This window comes from Cucurbita pepo, chromosome LG03 (assembly GCF_002806865.2).
Source record: "Cucurbita pepo subsp. pepo cultivar mu-cu-16 chromosome LG03, ASM280686v2, whole genome shotgun sequence".
NCBI classification, from domain to species: Eukaryota; Viridiplantae; Streptophyta; class Magnoliopsida; order Cucurbitales; family Cucurbitaceae; genus Cucurbita; species Cucurbita pepo.
This window is the reverse complement of record NC_036640.1, coordinates 2906096-2920099: the sequence shown is the minus strand read 5'-3', so window position 1 is coordinate 2920099 and position 14004 is coordinate 2906096. Positions and strand designations below refer to the sequence as shown.

At 35.7% G+C, this 14004-nt stretch overlaps 3 protein-coding genes across 5 annotated transcripts in view; 2 read left to right on the top strand and 1 right to left on the bottom strand.

Moving 5' to 3' along the window:
* The first annotated feature begins 806 nt into the window (after nt 1–806).
* Nucleotides 807–5764, top strand: LOC111791248 (phosphatidylinositol 3,4,5-trisphosphate 3-phosphatase and protein-tyrosine-phosphatase PTEN1-like). 3 transcript variants are annotated; one of them, XM_023672514.1, is made up of 8 exons: nt 807–1166; nt 1629–1949; nt 2278–2454; nt 3143–3256; nt 3683–3871; nt 4047–4280; nt 4954–5055; nt 5565–5764. In XM_023672514.1, the coding sequence occupies exons 2-8, from the start codon at nt 1671–1673 to the stop codon at nt 5715–5717; spliced, it is 1248 nt and encodes a 415-aa protein (XP_023528282.1). In that variant the 5' UTR covers nt 807–1166; nt 1629–1670; the 3' UTR covers nt 5718–5764. The 3 variants fall into 3 exon arrangements, with proteins under 3 accessions (XP_023528282.1, XP_023528284.1, XP_023528283.1); XM_023672516.1 differs by lacking the exon at nt 2278–2454; XM_023672515.1 differs by lacking the exon at nt 3143–3256.
* Nucleotides 5765–6771: 1007 nt separating this feature from the next.
* LOC111790538 lies at nt 6772–9890 on the top strand. The gene is made up of 5 exons (XM_023671475.1): nt 6772–6899; nt 7488–7552; nt 7649–7721; nt 8477–8542; nt 9703–9890. Exons 2-5 carry the CDS (start codon nt 7521–7523, stop codon nt 9775–9777), a joined length of 246 nt encoding a protein of 81 aa, XP_023527243.1. The 5' UTR covers nt 6772–6899; nt 7488–7520; the 3' UTR covers nt 9778–9890.
* A 99-nt stretch (nt 9891–9989) lies between these two features.
* LOC111790537 (probable ubiquitin conjugation factor E4) overlaps nt 9990–14004 on the bottom strand; it is a 7303-nt gene continuing 3288 nt past the window's right edge. Inside the window, exons 6-16 of the mRNA XM_023671474.1 lie at nt 13370–13573; nt 13156–13268; nt 12945–13059; nt 12448–12537; nt 12149–12352; nt 11932–12027; nt 11705–11827; nt 11087–11179; nt 10783–10947; nt 10468–10557; nt 9990–10389 (exon numbers count right to left, since the gene is read on the bottom strand). Of these exons, the coding sequence (XP_023527242.1) occupies nt 10204–10389; nt 10468–10557; nt 10783–10947; nt 11087–11179; nt 11705–11827; nt 11932–12027; nt 12149–12352; nt 12448–12537; nt 12945–13059; nt 13156–13268; nt 13370–13573 (1479 nt within the window). The 3' untranslated portion in view covers nt 9990–10203. The remainder of the gene's footprint in view (nt 10390–10467; nt 10558–10782; nt 10948–11086; nt 11180–11704; nt 11828–11931; nt 12028–12148; nt 12353–12447; nt 12538–12944; nt 13060–13155; nt 13269–13369; nt 13574–14004) is intronic.

The window sequence follows — 14004 nt, the reverse complement described above, 5'->3', positions numbered from 1 at the left end:
TAGAGAGAGGTTTCTACACCATTATAAGGATTGAAGAGAATTGCTAGAGAGAGGTTTCTACACCATTATAAGGATTGAAGAGCGTTGCTAGAGAGAGGTTTCTACACCATTATATGGATTGCTCGTTTCCCTCTCCAAACCTAGAGAGAGGTTTCTACACCGTTATAAGGATTGCTCGTTTTCCTCTCCAAACCTAGAGAGGTTTCTACACCGTTACAAGGATTGCTCGTTTCCCTCTCCAAACAATGTGAGATCAGCTTATCCTCTATTTACATCCCTTCACTTTTCCTTTATATATATATATTCATAATTTTCCTTTATTTCACATTTTTTAATATTGTATTGAAAAACAAATTAATACATTTATGCACTAAAAAACATTAATTGTATTTATAATTTGCATTTAGATATACAAAACACACTTTAATTAAATTGAATAATGTTCTGATTTATTTTTTACTTTTCGAGTAGTTATATATTTAGTGAGTTCTCTTTCGTGTACAATTGTTGATATTTCTACAAAAATAAACTAGTGAATTAGTAAAGATAAAAAAAATAAATAAATAAATATATATATATATATATAAATTTAAATTATATAAAATTAATGTATAATTACCAAAAGATTAGTAATAAAAAATAATATTAAATAAATATACAAACTAATAAACATCTATATTTCAAATTATTTAGAACGAATAATTGAAAATAAGAAGGAAAAATTAAAAAAAAAATGCAATAATAAGAGAACCAACATATTGTGAAGGAGTTGTTAATTTGCCGCCAATAGCAACGGTCATGGAAGCTCCCTCCAATTCGTTCCACGTTCCATAACCTCTAACCCTAAGAGCATCCAAGTCCTTTGGTGTTTGCCCTACAATGGCGCCCATTTTTCCTCCAAATTTGGGGCTCACAAACTCCACCCCAAACCCCCTCTTCTTCTTCCTACATATCTTTCCCTTCTTAATTCTACCTTCCGCTCCCCATCTTGATCTAATGGACCTCATCTTCACCTCCCGACCACCTTGAATTCCTCCTCCATTTTGTTTTCAAGCTTTTCTAGGGTACTCCAGTTCTCTCGTTTTGCACTCTCTTTACGGAATTGGGTGCCCTAGAACTGTCCGCTCTTCGGTTTCATCTGAGGAGCTTATGATCTACCGTTCCTGGTAATCACTTATTTTCCCCCCTTTTTTCCTTCTGTTTTTTTTTTTTTTTTTTTTTTTTTCTTTTGGATCTCTGGTTTGTATGTCTCTGCTTTGCTTGAATTCGTAATGTCGTTGAACGCCTCTCTAGAAATTGGATAAACTAATGCAATGATTTGTTATTTTCATGGAAAAAGATAATTGCAATCGTTAATTTTGCGTAGTTCACAAATCTTTCGGTCTTTTGGACAAGTAGAGAAAGTTTTGTTTCATTGTTCGAGATCTTGTGGAGTGAGGTGATTTATCCTCCAGAAGCGAAGTAGAGCAATTCAATTGTCATTCTTCAATTGTAGAACCTGTAAATGTAACTTCATGAACGAGTAATAAGTGTGAAAATATTGAAATTAATTGTGTTTCGAAAGGGACTCTGAAAGTAGCAGTTGATGCATGTCTGCTATTTTGGATTAATAACTGCTTTATTGATAGGTAGCTTACTATCTATGAGGAGGAGCCTGTGATAGTGGTGAAATGGGGATTAAATTTTCGAAGCAAGGTCAGGGGAAGGTTGAAAACCTTAGTTTGCAACACCACCTGATGAATTATCTATCCAAAAAATTTTACATCCGTAACTTGGTATCCAAGCAAAGGAGGCGCATGCTTGTTGCTGGCTATGATCTTGACATGTCATACATTACGGATCATATTCTGGCAATGTCATTCCCTGCGGAACGGATGCGTGCTATGTATCGTAATCCCCTATGGCAGGTTAAGTCCGTATTGGACATGAGGCATCAAGGACATTACAAGGTAAAATTTTGACTGCTTAATATTATTGATCATTTGATCTATCATATCTTTTCACTTGATCTTCCTTGGATATCTAGGCTCTTATTTTTCCTACCCTTTTCAAGCTATTACTTCTAGACAACCCTTTTGCATGGAAACTGATTTTAGGTTAAAATTGCAGTATGTAATGTAAACATATTCTAATGGAATTTTTTCTTATAACAAGAGCTTATCACTTCCTGTGGAATTATAGCATTTGCATCAAATTTTGTTTCTCTAACTAGTCCTAGTTTGTTCCATGCTACATGACTCATGCATCTTGATATATATATTTTATGGGACAACGCAGATCTATAATCTCTGTATTGAAGAATCATATGATCCATCACATTTTCATGGGCGCGTGGAGTCATTTCCTTTTGATGATAATCATGTTCCACCGCTACATATGATCAAACTCTTCTGTGAAAATGTCTCTTCATGGATATCATCCCACCCAAAGAATATTGCGGTTATACACTGCATGGTAATTGTGACTTCCTAGACAAGTCTAAAATAGTTGTTATACTGGAATTTCCCCAATTCTTTCATCTTTTTAATTTCCCCAACGCATTTCAATACATTGCATGGTAATTTTGTATTTCTAGTGTGACCAAAATGTTTTGTCAGTTGAAATAGTTTGAAGGAAGAATTTGCTTATATGCATAGAAGACAACGTATCTGATTTCTTTGCTCAATCCAAACAAACTGAGCCAGTATCATGAGACATGTAACAGTTTGGCCTACTTTTTCCCTTTAGCAGAAGATTAGATGGGTCTATGATAATCAAATTAAACCAATAAATCAGCTTAGATGTAACAAGCCTATCTTAAAGTTTTGGGCTGAAAGGTCGTTTTATTGCTGCTATTTTTGTTTTGATTTCTTCCACTGCTCAAAAATGGCTATCGTCTATGGGATTACTTTCTTTTGCAGTTAAGGAGAATAAGATCTAAATTAGTTTGCGTTGATTCCTACTTTTAGAGAAGGTTCATTAGATATATTTACTTTAGTATTTGGTGTGGATGAAGGCCATAACATAGCTTGATCAAACTATTGATTGAAAGCCAGAGAAATATTCTGGGACAAGAAATCTAAGAAAAACACACCGCTTTATCAAACTTATTTTTATGCTAACTCCTTTTTTTAGTTTCAAATTACTTGTAATTACTGTTCAGGCTGGGAAAGGTCGAACCGGATTAATGGTATGTGCCTACTTGGTTTACTGTGGCATGTCAGTGGAGGATGCACTTCACCTGTATGCTCAGAGGCGGACGACCAATAATGAAGGAGTAAGTCGTTTTAGGTACTAGGGTTTAATGGTAGTGTGACGTTCTTAGATGGATGGATTGAACAGCATAAAACTTTTGATTTAAAAAATCAGGCCTCTTTTGTTATTAATATTGGACTTCGATCTAAAGTTAGCAATCCTAGACAGAGAGGTAAAACATTGACCTTGCCTCATGCTAAATTATTATTGAACCCAAATACTGATGTTGTTGGATTATAAGTTTGATCTTATTACATTCTTAAGATTTTCTCCCAGTTGTGAGATTATGTTCCAGATATTTTTCACGATATTTAACACGAGTTACCGATATGAACTAGAATACATCTCATCGTTTAATATGATCTGAACAAGACTAGGAAAAAGAAGTTGTTATGACTTAAGTTTGGTGCTTGGTCATTCACATTGAGTCTTCTTCTAATGTTAACAGGTATCAATTCCAAGCCAACGGCGGTATGTTGGCTACTGGGCAAAGTGCCTTTCCTTTCCCAAGGGGGTTTATAATGGATCTCCTGAGGTGAAGTTGCCCATACCCTGTAGGAGAGAGTTGCAGAGAATTCGTCTTTATGACACAGTTAACACTGAATCAATTTTCTTTGTGGTCTCAGAATTGCAGGAGGTAATTCAAGTCTCTTTGAGTTACTTCACACCTTCCGTCAGAAGTTGTTAACATCATATCTCCATTGCCTTTATGGTGATCCTTCATTTGCTAGTACAATGAAGGGAACCAGTGATTATATTATCTTCCTCTTTTTTTTTATGTACATTAAGACTTTATTTGTTATTATTTGTAGGTTCCTTCTCAGCTATACCGTCCATCTATGGAACGTACCCGGAGTTGTTGCAGACAATTTAAGAGTGGTTATGAGAGCAGTAACAGTCCACGTTATTTTTTATCTTTTGTTGAAGGCGAAAATGAAGAGAACAAGTCAGAAGTAGAGCCCCGTTTTATTGTTCAAATGGATACAGAGTGTTCAGCACTATACCACAAAACCTGCCTTGACTACAATTTTGAGAAGCCTTTACCTGTAAGTAACAAGAAGGCTGCTCTTTCTATGATTATGCTTAACAATCCTTGAACATTCATCAGTTCTTGCACGTAATGTACAAATAACTTGAGAAAAGCTGATTTCCTACATCTAGTTTTGTGAGATCTCACGTCGGTTGGAGAGGCGAACGAAGCATTCCTTGTAAGAGAAAGCCCAGAGAGGACAATATTTGTTAGTGGTGTACTTGAGTTGTTACAAATGATGTCAGAGCTAGACACTAGGTGGTGTGCTAGCGAGGATGTTGGGACCCCAAGGATGTGGATTGTGAGATCCCACGGTGGTTGGAGAGGAGAACAAAACATTCTTTATAGAGTGTGGAAACCTCTCCCTAGTAGACGCGTCTTAAAACCTCGAAGGGAAGCCTAGAAAGGAAAGTCCAAAGAGGACAATATCTGCTAGCAGTGGACTTGTTACAGGTTTACTACATTCGTTTTGGAAACGATTCAGTTGGCCTCTGACAAAATCTAAAATAGAACAAAATCAGTGGGTCTAACATCCTTTTCGAGGAAGCCCTTAATCTCTCCATAGAAAACATGGTTCATCCAGAAGTACTGCTTTCATTAGTAATCTGAAACTCACTCTAAAATTCATTTGTTTACTTTGAATGTTGTCTATACTTACTTTTGAAAATCTATGTAATTTGACTGAACAGCTAACTGGAGATGTGCGCATCATATTCTACGCAAAGATGTTTGGAGGGCGTCTGTTCTATGCTTGCTTCAACTCAGCTTTCATTAAAAACAGCTTGATACAGGTGCTTCTTTGACTCGATTTTCTACTGCTTCCAAACCCTTGTTCTGCGCTTGAAAACTATTATCTCGTACATCATGGTTGCATATCTTAGTCTAAGAAGCTTTCAATTTGCACTAAATGCTGTGATAGTTAGTATTCTTACATTCTAGGCTCTCTAAGAAAAAAGAACAAGATTAAGTTACCATTACGATTTTATTAAATCTCTTAAAATGTACCTGATGTTACAGAAGGTTGGTAGGTTTCTTATGTGACAAAGAATGCATAACATGTTTATGTATAAAATGTAGTGAATCAAGAGAAGTTATGAGGGATTTTAACTAAACCATATTGATCAAATTGAAACTGATAAAACCATAAGAACCAATCAGATACCTAAACACAAACTATAGGACTAAATGATAATTTGACCAAAGGAATGTGATGGATGGCTAAGCTAAGTTTCCTTACATTGAAGAAGTAGGCAAAATGAGAGACTTCTTTTCTCACCCTTGAATTTGATGCATATTGCAGCTAAGGTTGCAGGATTTGGACAAAGTTGGGAAAAAGGGAAGGTCGATTTGTGGTCCATCCTTCTGCTTGGAGTTGGTATTTGGTCCTGCCAATGCAAAACACTCATTTTCGACTTCGTCCGAAGACGAATGCCCTAGATATGATTCGTCTTAACTTAATATCTCAAAATGTAGACTGATTCTTCTTCGTTCTTCCTTCTTCTTCGTNTGCAAAGCCCCAATTGGTATGGTGTAGTGAAGATTGAGAATGAAATTCTTGGTTGACTGGATTACGGTGGAAGGAAGGCATTAGCAAGAATAAACACAAATTTTGTACTTTAGAGAAGTTGATAAAGGAAAAAAAAACAGAAGAACAGAAAGAAAAAAAAGAAAAGGGAACGAAAAGAAATGACAATTTTGTATATACTTTAAAGTGACCACCATTCAATTTTTATCAACTTACTTTTATGCCCACTTTTAAGGGAGTTCAAGCATTTACCACAACTTTCTTAGAAAACAAGTTCGTAATATTAACGACTCTCGTAAACAAGTTCGTGAAATGGTAAGTCTTATCGTTCTTTAAGAGATATTCATAGGCAACGTGAAGGTCTTGGCAATTAACAAGGATCCAAGTCATATTCATAAGAAGTCAAACGAACAAAAGCTACAATTTCACCATGGTTTGACTTTCTAAGTGTTTGAAGCGTTTTTTATACACAATTCTTGAATGGATCTCCTACATTAGCGATGGCAACAACGGGTTAGGGCTTGAAGTTCGTGGGCTTTTCCTCATTTTTCCCAATCTCCTTTTTTCTCATTTCTTTTTGTGAGATTGAATTATTTTGTACGGTAATGACCTATGTTCTACAATTGAATTATTTTGTACGGTAATGAACTATGTTCTACAATTTTATGTAAATATTTCTTAGATGTAAATGGGGTGGAAAAAAAAATTCTTTCAATCGGTATGTGTTTTTAGATACTGTCATTTTATAACTAAGTCATAATTAAAATTTCATTTAATAATTCATATAATTTTTTCAAAATTCTTCCAAGCATCCACATTTATATATAAATTACTAATTCAAATAATTACCACTAAATTCTACAATTTTTATACATTTCTCTAACAATTAATTAATTTGTACCACATTGATATTTCTCTTTAAAAATGTAATTTTTTTTTTAAAGTTACATTATTTTAAAAAATTAATTAATTACGATAAATCGGTAGAACTCCATTTGGACCCAAACTGTTGACCGTGTCTTCTCTCCGTAGTTGCGACGATATCACCGCTGCCGCCGCCGCCGTGGAGTGCCTGCCAGATTTGAGAGGTCGACCTATTCACAGGCGACAGTGAGTTTCATTTTTTTTTTTTTTTCTTAACGCTTTGTGCTTCCGCTTTCTCATTCTAATTCACTTGGCCATTGATCAGTTGATATAGGAGATAATTTCGGTGAAAACTGTAGCGTTTCTTGCCTTTTCATATGTAGAATCCTCCTTTTTTCTTTTTCTTTTGCAAATCTCAGTCAGTTAATTGATTTATTATGTTAATGAAATAGCGACCTCTTACCGGCAATGAGCATCAAGTCGTAGAAGAGTTTTATTCACTATCGCACCATTCTCTGTTCTCACCTATTTGACTGTCGGACTGCAATTTTAGTTTCGATCATAACTTCCAGTCCTTGTTTGTATTCTTGTATTTCTAGGGTGCTTTTATGTCAAATTCATCAATTCTTGTATTTATTATGTCAAATTCATCAATTATTGTATTTATTATGTCAAATTTTAGCTTGATTTTTTGTTGCTGGATTGTATTTCATCAAATTCATCAAACCAATCTAAATAGATAAGCCCTTTTAAGCTTTGTTAACTTCTACTTGTTCTCAAACATTTATAATAACATCACTGATTTAGGGTGCTTTTTTAAAAATGAAATCTTAGTTTTGGAACCCGTTGAAGTCTAAACCACTTGGAATGGACCCCAAGCACACAGGAGAGGTTTTGAAGTAAGTTCTTTTCAATTAACTCAGTTGTAACCCCTTTTGTGTATTTGGCTATTGGATGCTGATCAGTGATCATTAACTTCTGATTTTGTGGTGCAGACATTTGGAGAAGCAGGATGAGCTTCTTATGGATGCTTATAGATCAATGTCCCATGAACTACATAAACTTCAGGTTTCTTTTCTTTTGCTCTAGATTTCTGATTTATTTGATGAACTTGTATTTCTAATTTAATATTATTTTTGAGTGAGTTCATTCTAATGCAAATGTTTGAGCTGCATTGTACAGCTTTCTAAGGCTTTACCTTTTAGAATACTTTGCAAGAAATCTGACATATTAATGCATATATGATTCCATTCCCTCGCCTTTATGTATTTACCTGATTGGCATCCGTGAATATCTGATTCAGTTAGAGATTTTATTTCATTGACTTTCATTTTTGACGTTCTTAAGCCTCTAGGACTCTTATCTTAGGTTGTTTTGACTGCTGAATATAGTTCTTTTAGAAGCTACAATTAAAATATTGTTTCACTAGTATTTCATCAATTTGTATATGCGTTTTTATGACAATTTTGTACTGTCAAGAGAATGGGAGGGAGGTTTCCAAACAATATTTGAGTGTGCTTAGTTTTAAACGTAATCAGTTACGATTGCAAGATGAAGTATTTTCCTTTTGAACCATAGTAACTTACCATTGTTTGCATTATACCTTAGTACCTTGTTATTGCAAGTGTGGGAAAAGGAAGAGTAACTGCAATTCACATATAGAGATGAGTTTTCATTTAATGCAGTTGGAAATTCAAAATCAATGTAATATTGTTTTGTTGCATTAGTCTGTATAAAGAGAACGCCTGGAATTTTGGGTTACTATTTGAAGGTTGTTGGTTCTGTTGCTAGTTCTTAAGTAATTGGAATGCTAATATTTGCAGGTAGAAGAAGAAATGCTCATGCGCAAGTTCTATGAAATAATGTCTGCTCATGGTCTAACAAAGAAGGTAGCAATATCCAAATTTCTCTTAATTATTCTTTGGATGCTCTTTTTATGTGCGCAAAGAGCTCGAATGCTTAATAAATCTGATTTAATTCTGATCTACCTTAAGAACTGGACTGGCTGGAATAAATGGCTTAGATGTTTCTAATAACAGCAGGTTCCTTCGGCAGTTAGGTTGTTAAGAAGCAGTGCAAGCTTGCAAGTTGCCACTAACTGTACCTTTGACTAAACTAGGTCTCTTATAACGGTTAAATGAACACGACTCTCCACAATCGTATGATATTGTCCATTTTGAGCATAAGCTCTCATGGCTTTGCTTTGGGCTTCCCCAAAAGGCCTCATACCAATGGAGAGAGTATTCCTTGATTATAAACCCATGATCATTCCCTAAATTAGCCGATGTGGGACTTTCATCATCCAACACCTCCACTCGAACAAAGTACGCCTCCCCTTAATCGAGGCTCGACTCCTTTTTCTTTTGGAGTCTTAGTCATTTTTTATTGTGCCTTTGAGGAGGCTCGACTCCTTTTCTTTTGGAGTCCTTTATTCGACATTTGAGAATTTACCAATCTATTGGCACGACTAAGTTTAGGGCATTGACTCTGATATCATATTAAATGAATACGATTCTCCTTAATGGTATGATATTGTCCACTTTGAACATAAGCTCTCATGACTTTGCTTTGGGCTTCCCCAAAAAGTCTCGTACCAATGGAGACAGTATTCCTTGATTATAAACACCCATGATCATTGGGACTTTCATCATCCAACAATAACTATCAGGCTTGGCTAACCAATTAAGTATTAAGGAGTATTAAGGAGATTCCCAAATGTTTAGACTAGAAGCTTTGTCAAATAGTGTGATGAAAGTAAGGAGATCCTCGATTACGTGCAAACGAAAAGTGATTAATGGCCAAGTGAAGAGTTATCAATATTTATGGATTTTGTAAATCCTTTCAAGGCTCCATTGTTCAGCATCCTACCTAGACAACCTACGACCAAAATGAAAAGCTACAAGAAGTTCAAATTAACTGTTCTAACCTTAAGAAAGTCACCAACTAATTACTAAAGATGCCCCGAATGACGTTCTTAATAACTCTCTAACATATTCTTATCTTCCACTTGTTGACTTTGTTAAACATGTAATTTGTTTGTGCTTTGCAGAGTGAAGATGGTCGTGATGGTTGTGGCGGCGAAAGGAATACGTTAGCATCTATTACTGATAGCAAATTGGACTAAATGTAATTACTTCTTTTTGTACATTAATGACTCTTGTATTCTCTAAAAGAAACCCATCATTTTGCCGGGACATCAATAATACATCAACCTAGCAAAATTAATAATGCACTTGACTTGCAACATGTTCGGAGGTTCGAATCTCCCGCTCTACATATTGTTGAACTAAAAAGTAAAACATGCATTATGCTCCCAATTTTTATCCAGATAATAGAAACCATTAAAATTTCTAACTTTTGCTTTCCTGATAAGTTACAATCTTTATTTTAAAATATTACAACTTACAAGGTCAGGCAGCCTATGTGCTAAATAGTGCCCAATGAAAATATTCTTAATCAGCTTTACAGCATAGTATCAAATATAAATATCTTCTGAAATGTTGCGTTACCAAACCATAAGATAACAAGGCGATTAAGTAATTTCTCAACGTTAATCAATCAACATCTCTCCGTTTGTGGGTTGGATGGTTGTCTTGCTGCTCTGCATAGCAACCCCTCCTCCTTCCAGTTGCTTCTTCAGTTCTTGTGACCTGATAAATCCTTTGATTCTTGCTTTCAGTTCTTCGTTCGGTATTAGCATGTCTGCTGTCAGATGAGACCGGTTGAACGGATCGGTCTGCAAATCATGTAGAGTTTAGCCAAAAGAAACTGAACATTTTGTTTCGACATTGCTTAAAGAAAATGCAAGTCTTACGCTGTCGCTGAGGAGATGTCTTTGAATGACGGGTCTGTCGACCGTGATCCTTGAAGAAGGTAAGATCACAGGGTCCTTCATTAAAGTGTACTACACAAGGAGAAAAATGAGCTTTAACTGGTTGTCACCAACATAGTATCAGTTTCGTTTTTTTAAGCTTCAAATATGTGTCTGATCAAAACCATTCCATTTTTATGCACACATCAAAAGCTTTTTTTGCTCAGTGATCATACATAATGAAATCAATAACTCAATGACCCAAAAGAGTGATTGAAACCCACAACTTAAACATACAATGAGTGGAGTAAAACGTACTTGGATTGGGTCGAGGAACTCGTCCGGTATATCTCCTAGAGTAGCTTCAGCATCCATTGCCTCAGAAGCTGCATCCTTGGCTTTGTTACCAAGAGCAACAAACTCCTGTATGATCCTACCATCCTCTCCAATTCGCCTAAGTACAACTGCTGCAGCATTGAACAACTGGAGAAAGCAACAAAATTCAGGCAGAGGAGATGAACACATTGGAGTTTAGTTATACTAGGAGGTTTTTTCTTTTCCTTCTAGCACAATGGGATTTTATTCTCAAAGGACTGTCACAAAGTTGGAGTAAATAAATTACCTGCTCATTGTATGATCGCCCGTCCTTCGAAATGGCAGCTGGGAAAATATTATCTGTATCGCCTCTTGCCAGATGAACATACATGTGAACAATCTTCAAAACCAAACGAAATATGTCAAGACACGGCACGAACAACCCAAATTATGACAATAACTGCCATTTCTAAGTGCCCTAAATACATCTGCGGTATTAGCAGAGAGGCGTATCATATTATTTCATTATAGTAAGTAAACAGAAGGGAAAGAAACTAAACTTGGCCGAGAAAATTGAAAATGACACATCAAACTTAACCAAGAATATCTATGATTCAGAATTATAATATACATCATAGGGCATCAACTCTCTATTTCACATGCGTCAACTCGGCATTTGGCCTAAATATGGAGAATGAGGGAGGATGCATGCTTATATTCCTGCTTTAGATTACAAACATTAAATAGCTAATCTTGACTGTGATATTGGATTCAATAAGAATTTGATTACTTTTCCCCCGCATGATTACATGAAACAAATTGATCCAGTCATGCCACTACTCCCTCAAGTACAGACACAGATTACAAGACAAAACATTCAAATCTATTTACTAGTTACCTATAATAATAGAAACTGGAATCTAACCTGCTTGAGCAACTCCTTAGGACGGAATTCGTACTTTTCGGGGTCTTTCAGACTAAGAGATCTTCGTTGAGGACCAACAAGTTGCAGGAGAAAATAATTAAGCATGCTGGCCACCCTTTCGACCTGTAAGGAAAATTGGAATGTAAGATTACCAAATGTGATCAATACAAGAGGGATTATAGCAAAAACACATCGAAAGGATGCTCCACGCAACAGTGTGATAGTACCATCTCTGGAAGTAGGAAAGGAGCTGTGATTTGCTCTGACGTAAATGCCAGCATACTCACATCCTCATTTGCTAATTTCATATCAATTCGGATGATCTGAGAATAACGAATAAAGTTGGATCAAGCAGATGCTCAAAATTCAAGATCAATATCAAGGCTTTGGGAGTAATTTACAACAGTTCACAAGGTGCATTCATAGAAGGGCCACCAAACCAACATTTTCTTGGGAGTGAAACAGCCGAGTTCTCTCCTGCCTCTCTTGAGCAGGTCGCTGTTCCCATTCTGCGGTATTTGACATTTCAGCTTCAAGCTCTTTAAGTTCGAGAATCTTATTAAGGCTTTCATCAAGAAGATATATGCTATCATTGATTAGGAAGTTCAAGAAATTCAAGTAAACACCCTTCTCCTCTTCCTTGGCAATCTGGAATGAAAAATTAAGGGAAATGCCATGTAAAGATAGAGCCATGATGGCGATCAACCAAGAAATCACACAGAGGAAAAGGAAGCAAATGTTACCATTCTCCAAGCACTGCGATGACTTGGAACCTGCCAAAGATATTCGAGAAGTTCTGCAATATTATGACGGATGTTGAACTTGTCATAAAACTGCACCAGAGTAAAGAAGACCAGTCAGCAAGCAGCATTGAGAATTTCCAACTCATCAAAATTGGAACAGGCGAAACAATAACTCAAAATGTCAATTTGAGAGGATATCACAGCGTTAACATAACATGCAACATGTTTCCTAGCTGATTTTAAGATATTGAACAAGAGGGGCAGCTTATTTTGTTCTTTTTCTATATTTGTCGTTTTTGTTATTGCTTTGCGTCCATTCTAATATCCTGCAGGATCAGCTTTGAGCTTGATAAAAAAGCTTCAAGCATTCATAGAATAATTATTGAAAGGTTAATAGGGATACTGAAACACATGGAAAAAGAAAATGAGCACTCTCTGTAAACGGAACAATTGTCTTCACCTTCCACATTTAAGAAAGCAGTTCAACCCTGCTGTACCTGTGTATGTGAACCAGTGAACTCAATGTCCACGTAAAGCTTTAAAAGATTCCTAACAAGATATTCAAGCGATAGTTGGTGCCCTTCAAATAATGTTGCTGTTACAGATGCACCACTGCACGTAAACAAGAACCACATACTCAACTTCAAAATGAGTATGGAAATAATAACAAATAATCAATGTATGTACATATCATGTACGTAAAATCACCTTCTACGAGGAATCCAGCAGTTCAGAACTTCGACCATCTTTGCTCTTAAGTAAGGATTTCTTATATACTCTGGGCTTGCCATAAACATAATAATGAAGTTCATAAAATCATCCTGTCAAAATGAAAACAAAATATCAAAAGTTTTCACACAGCAGAATAGATGCGCAGCATTTAAAGAAACGAAAGAATCGACTAGGATCAGTTAAGAGTTACCAAATTGATTCCATCCAAAGCTTTTGGAATCCGAGAAGCAAATATAAGCAATTCCATTGCATCTTCCACAAAATGCTCTGGCATGGATGCAAATTCCATTGGGCAAGTTGATGGAAGAGGCATTTTAAATCCACCAACCAAACCAACTAACCAGACAACCATCAATCGATAGAAAGTAAGAGCTTGTTGGATTAGTGTCCCATCCTACAAAGAGGACAGAAATAACCACCATGGTTTGTAACACTCAGTTTCAAAGATAGGCTCAACTGATGTAACCAAAAATCAACCACAATAAAGTTCATAACAGATAAAATCATAGCTCTTGAGATTATAATCAATTCAAGATCAAGAATGATATCAACTGGCGTCCATATTTTACAGCATGAACAAAGATCAAATTTTTTGGTGCAAGTACCATCTTTAAGGAAACTGCAGATGTGCACAATAAGAGCTTCCAATAGATGAGGAAGGTTGAGGGTATTGATCAAATAAACGAAGGGTGAACTTGTAGTCCTTATAGCATCAATTCAATTCACTAATTGCAATCAACTCATTAGATCAAAAGCAAAAAAAAAAAAAAAAAAAAAAAAAAAAAAAAAAAAAAAAAAAAAAAAAAAAAAAAAAAAAAAAAAAAA

Excerpts from the sequence above, each read along its gene's own strand:
- LOC111790538 (XM_023671475.1), top strand. The coding sequence starts at position 7,521 with ATGGACCCCAAGCACACAGGAGAGGTTTTGAA. Across the intron at positions 7,553-7,648 it reads CACACAGGAGAGGTTTTGAA|ACATTTGGAGAAGCAGGATG; the intron begins GTAAGTTCTTTT and ends TTTGTGGTGCAG. Across the intron at positions 7,722-8,476 it reads ATGAACTACATAAACTTCAG|GTAGAAGAAGAAATGCTCAT; the intron begins GTTTCTTTTCTT and ends TAATATTTGCAG.
- LOC111791248 (XM_023672514.1), top strand. The coding sequence starts at position 1,671 with ATGGGGATTAAATTTTCGAAGCAAGGTCAGGGGAAGGTTGAAAACCTT. Across the intron at positions 3,257-3,682 it reads GGACGACCAATAATGAAGGA|GTATCAATTCCAAGCCAACG; the intron begins GTAAGTCGTTTT and ends TAATGTTAACAG. Across the intron at positions 3,872-4,046 it reads TGGTCTCAGAATTGCAGGAG|GTTCCTTCTCAGCTATACCG; the intron begins GTAATTCAAGTC and ends TATTATTTGTAG.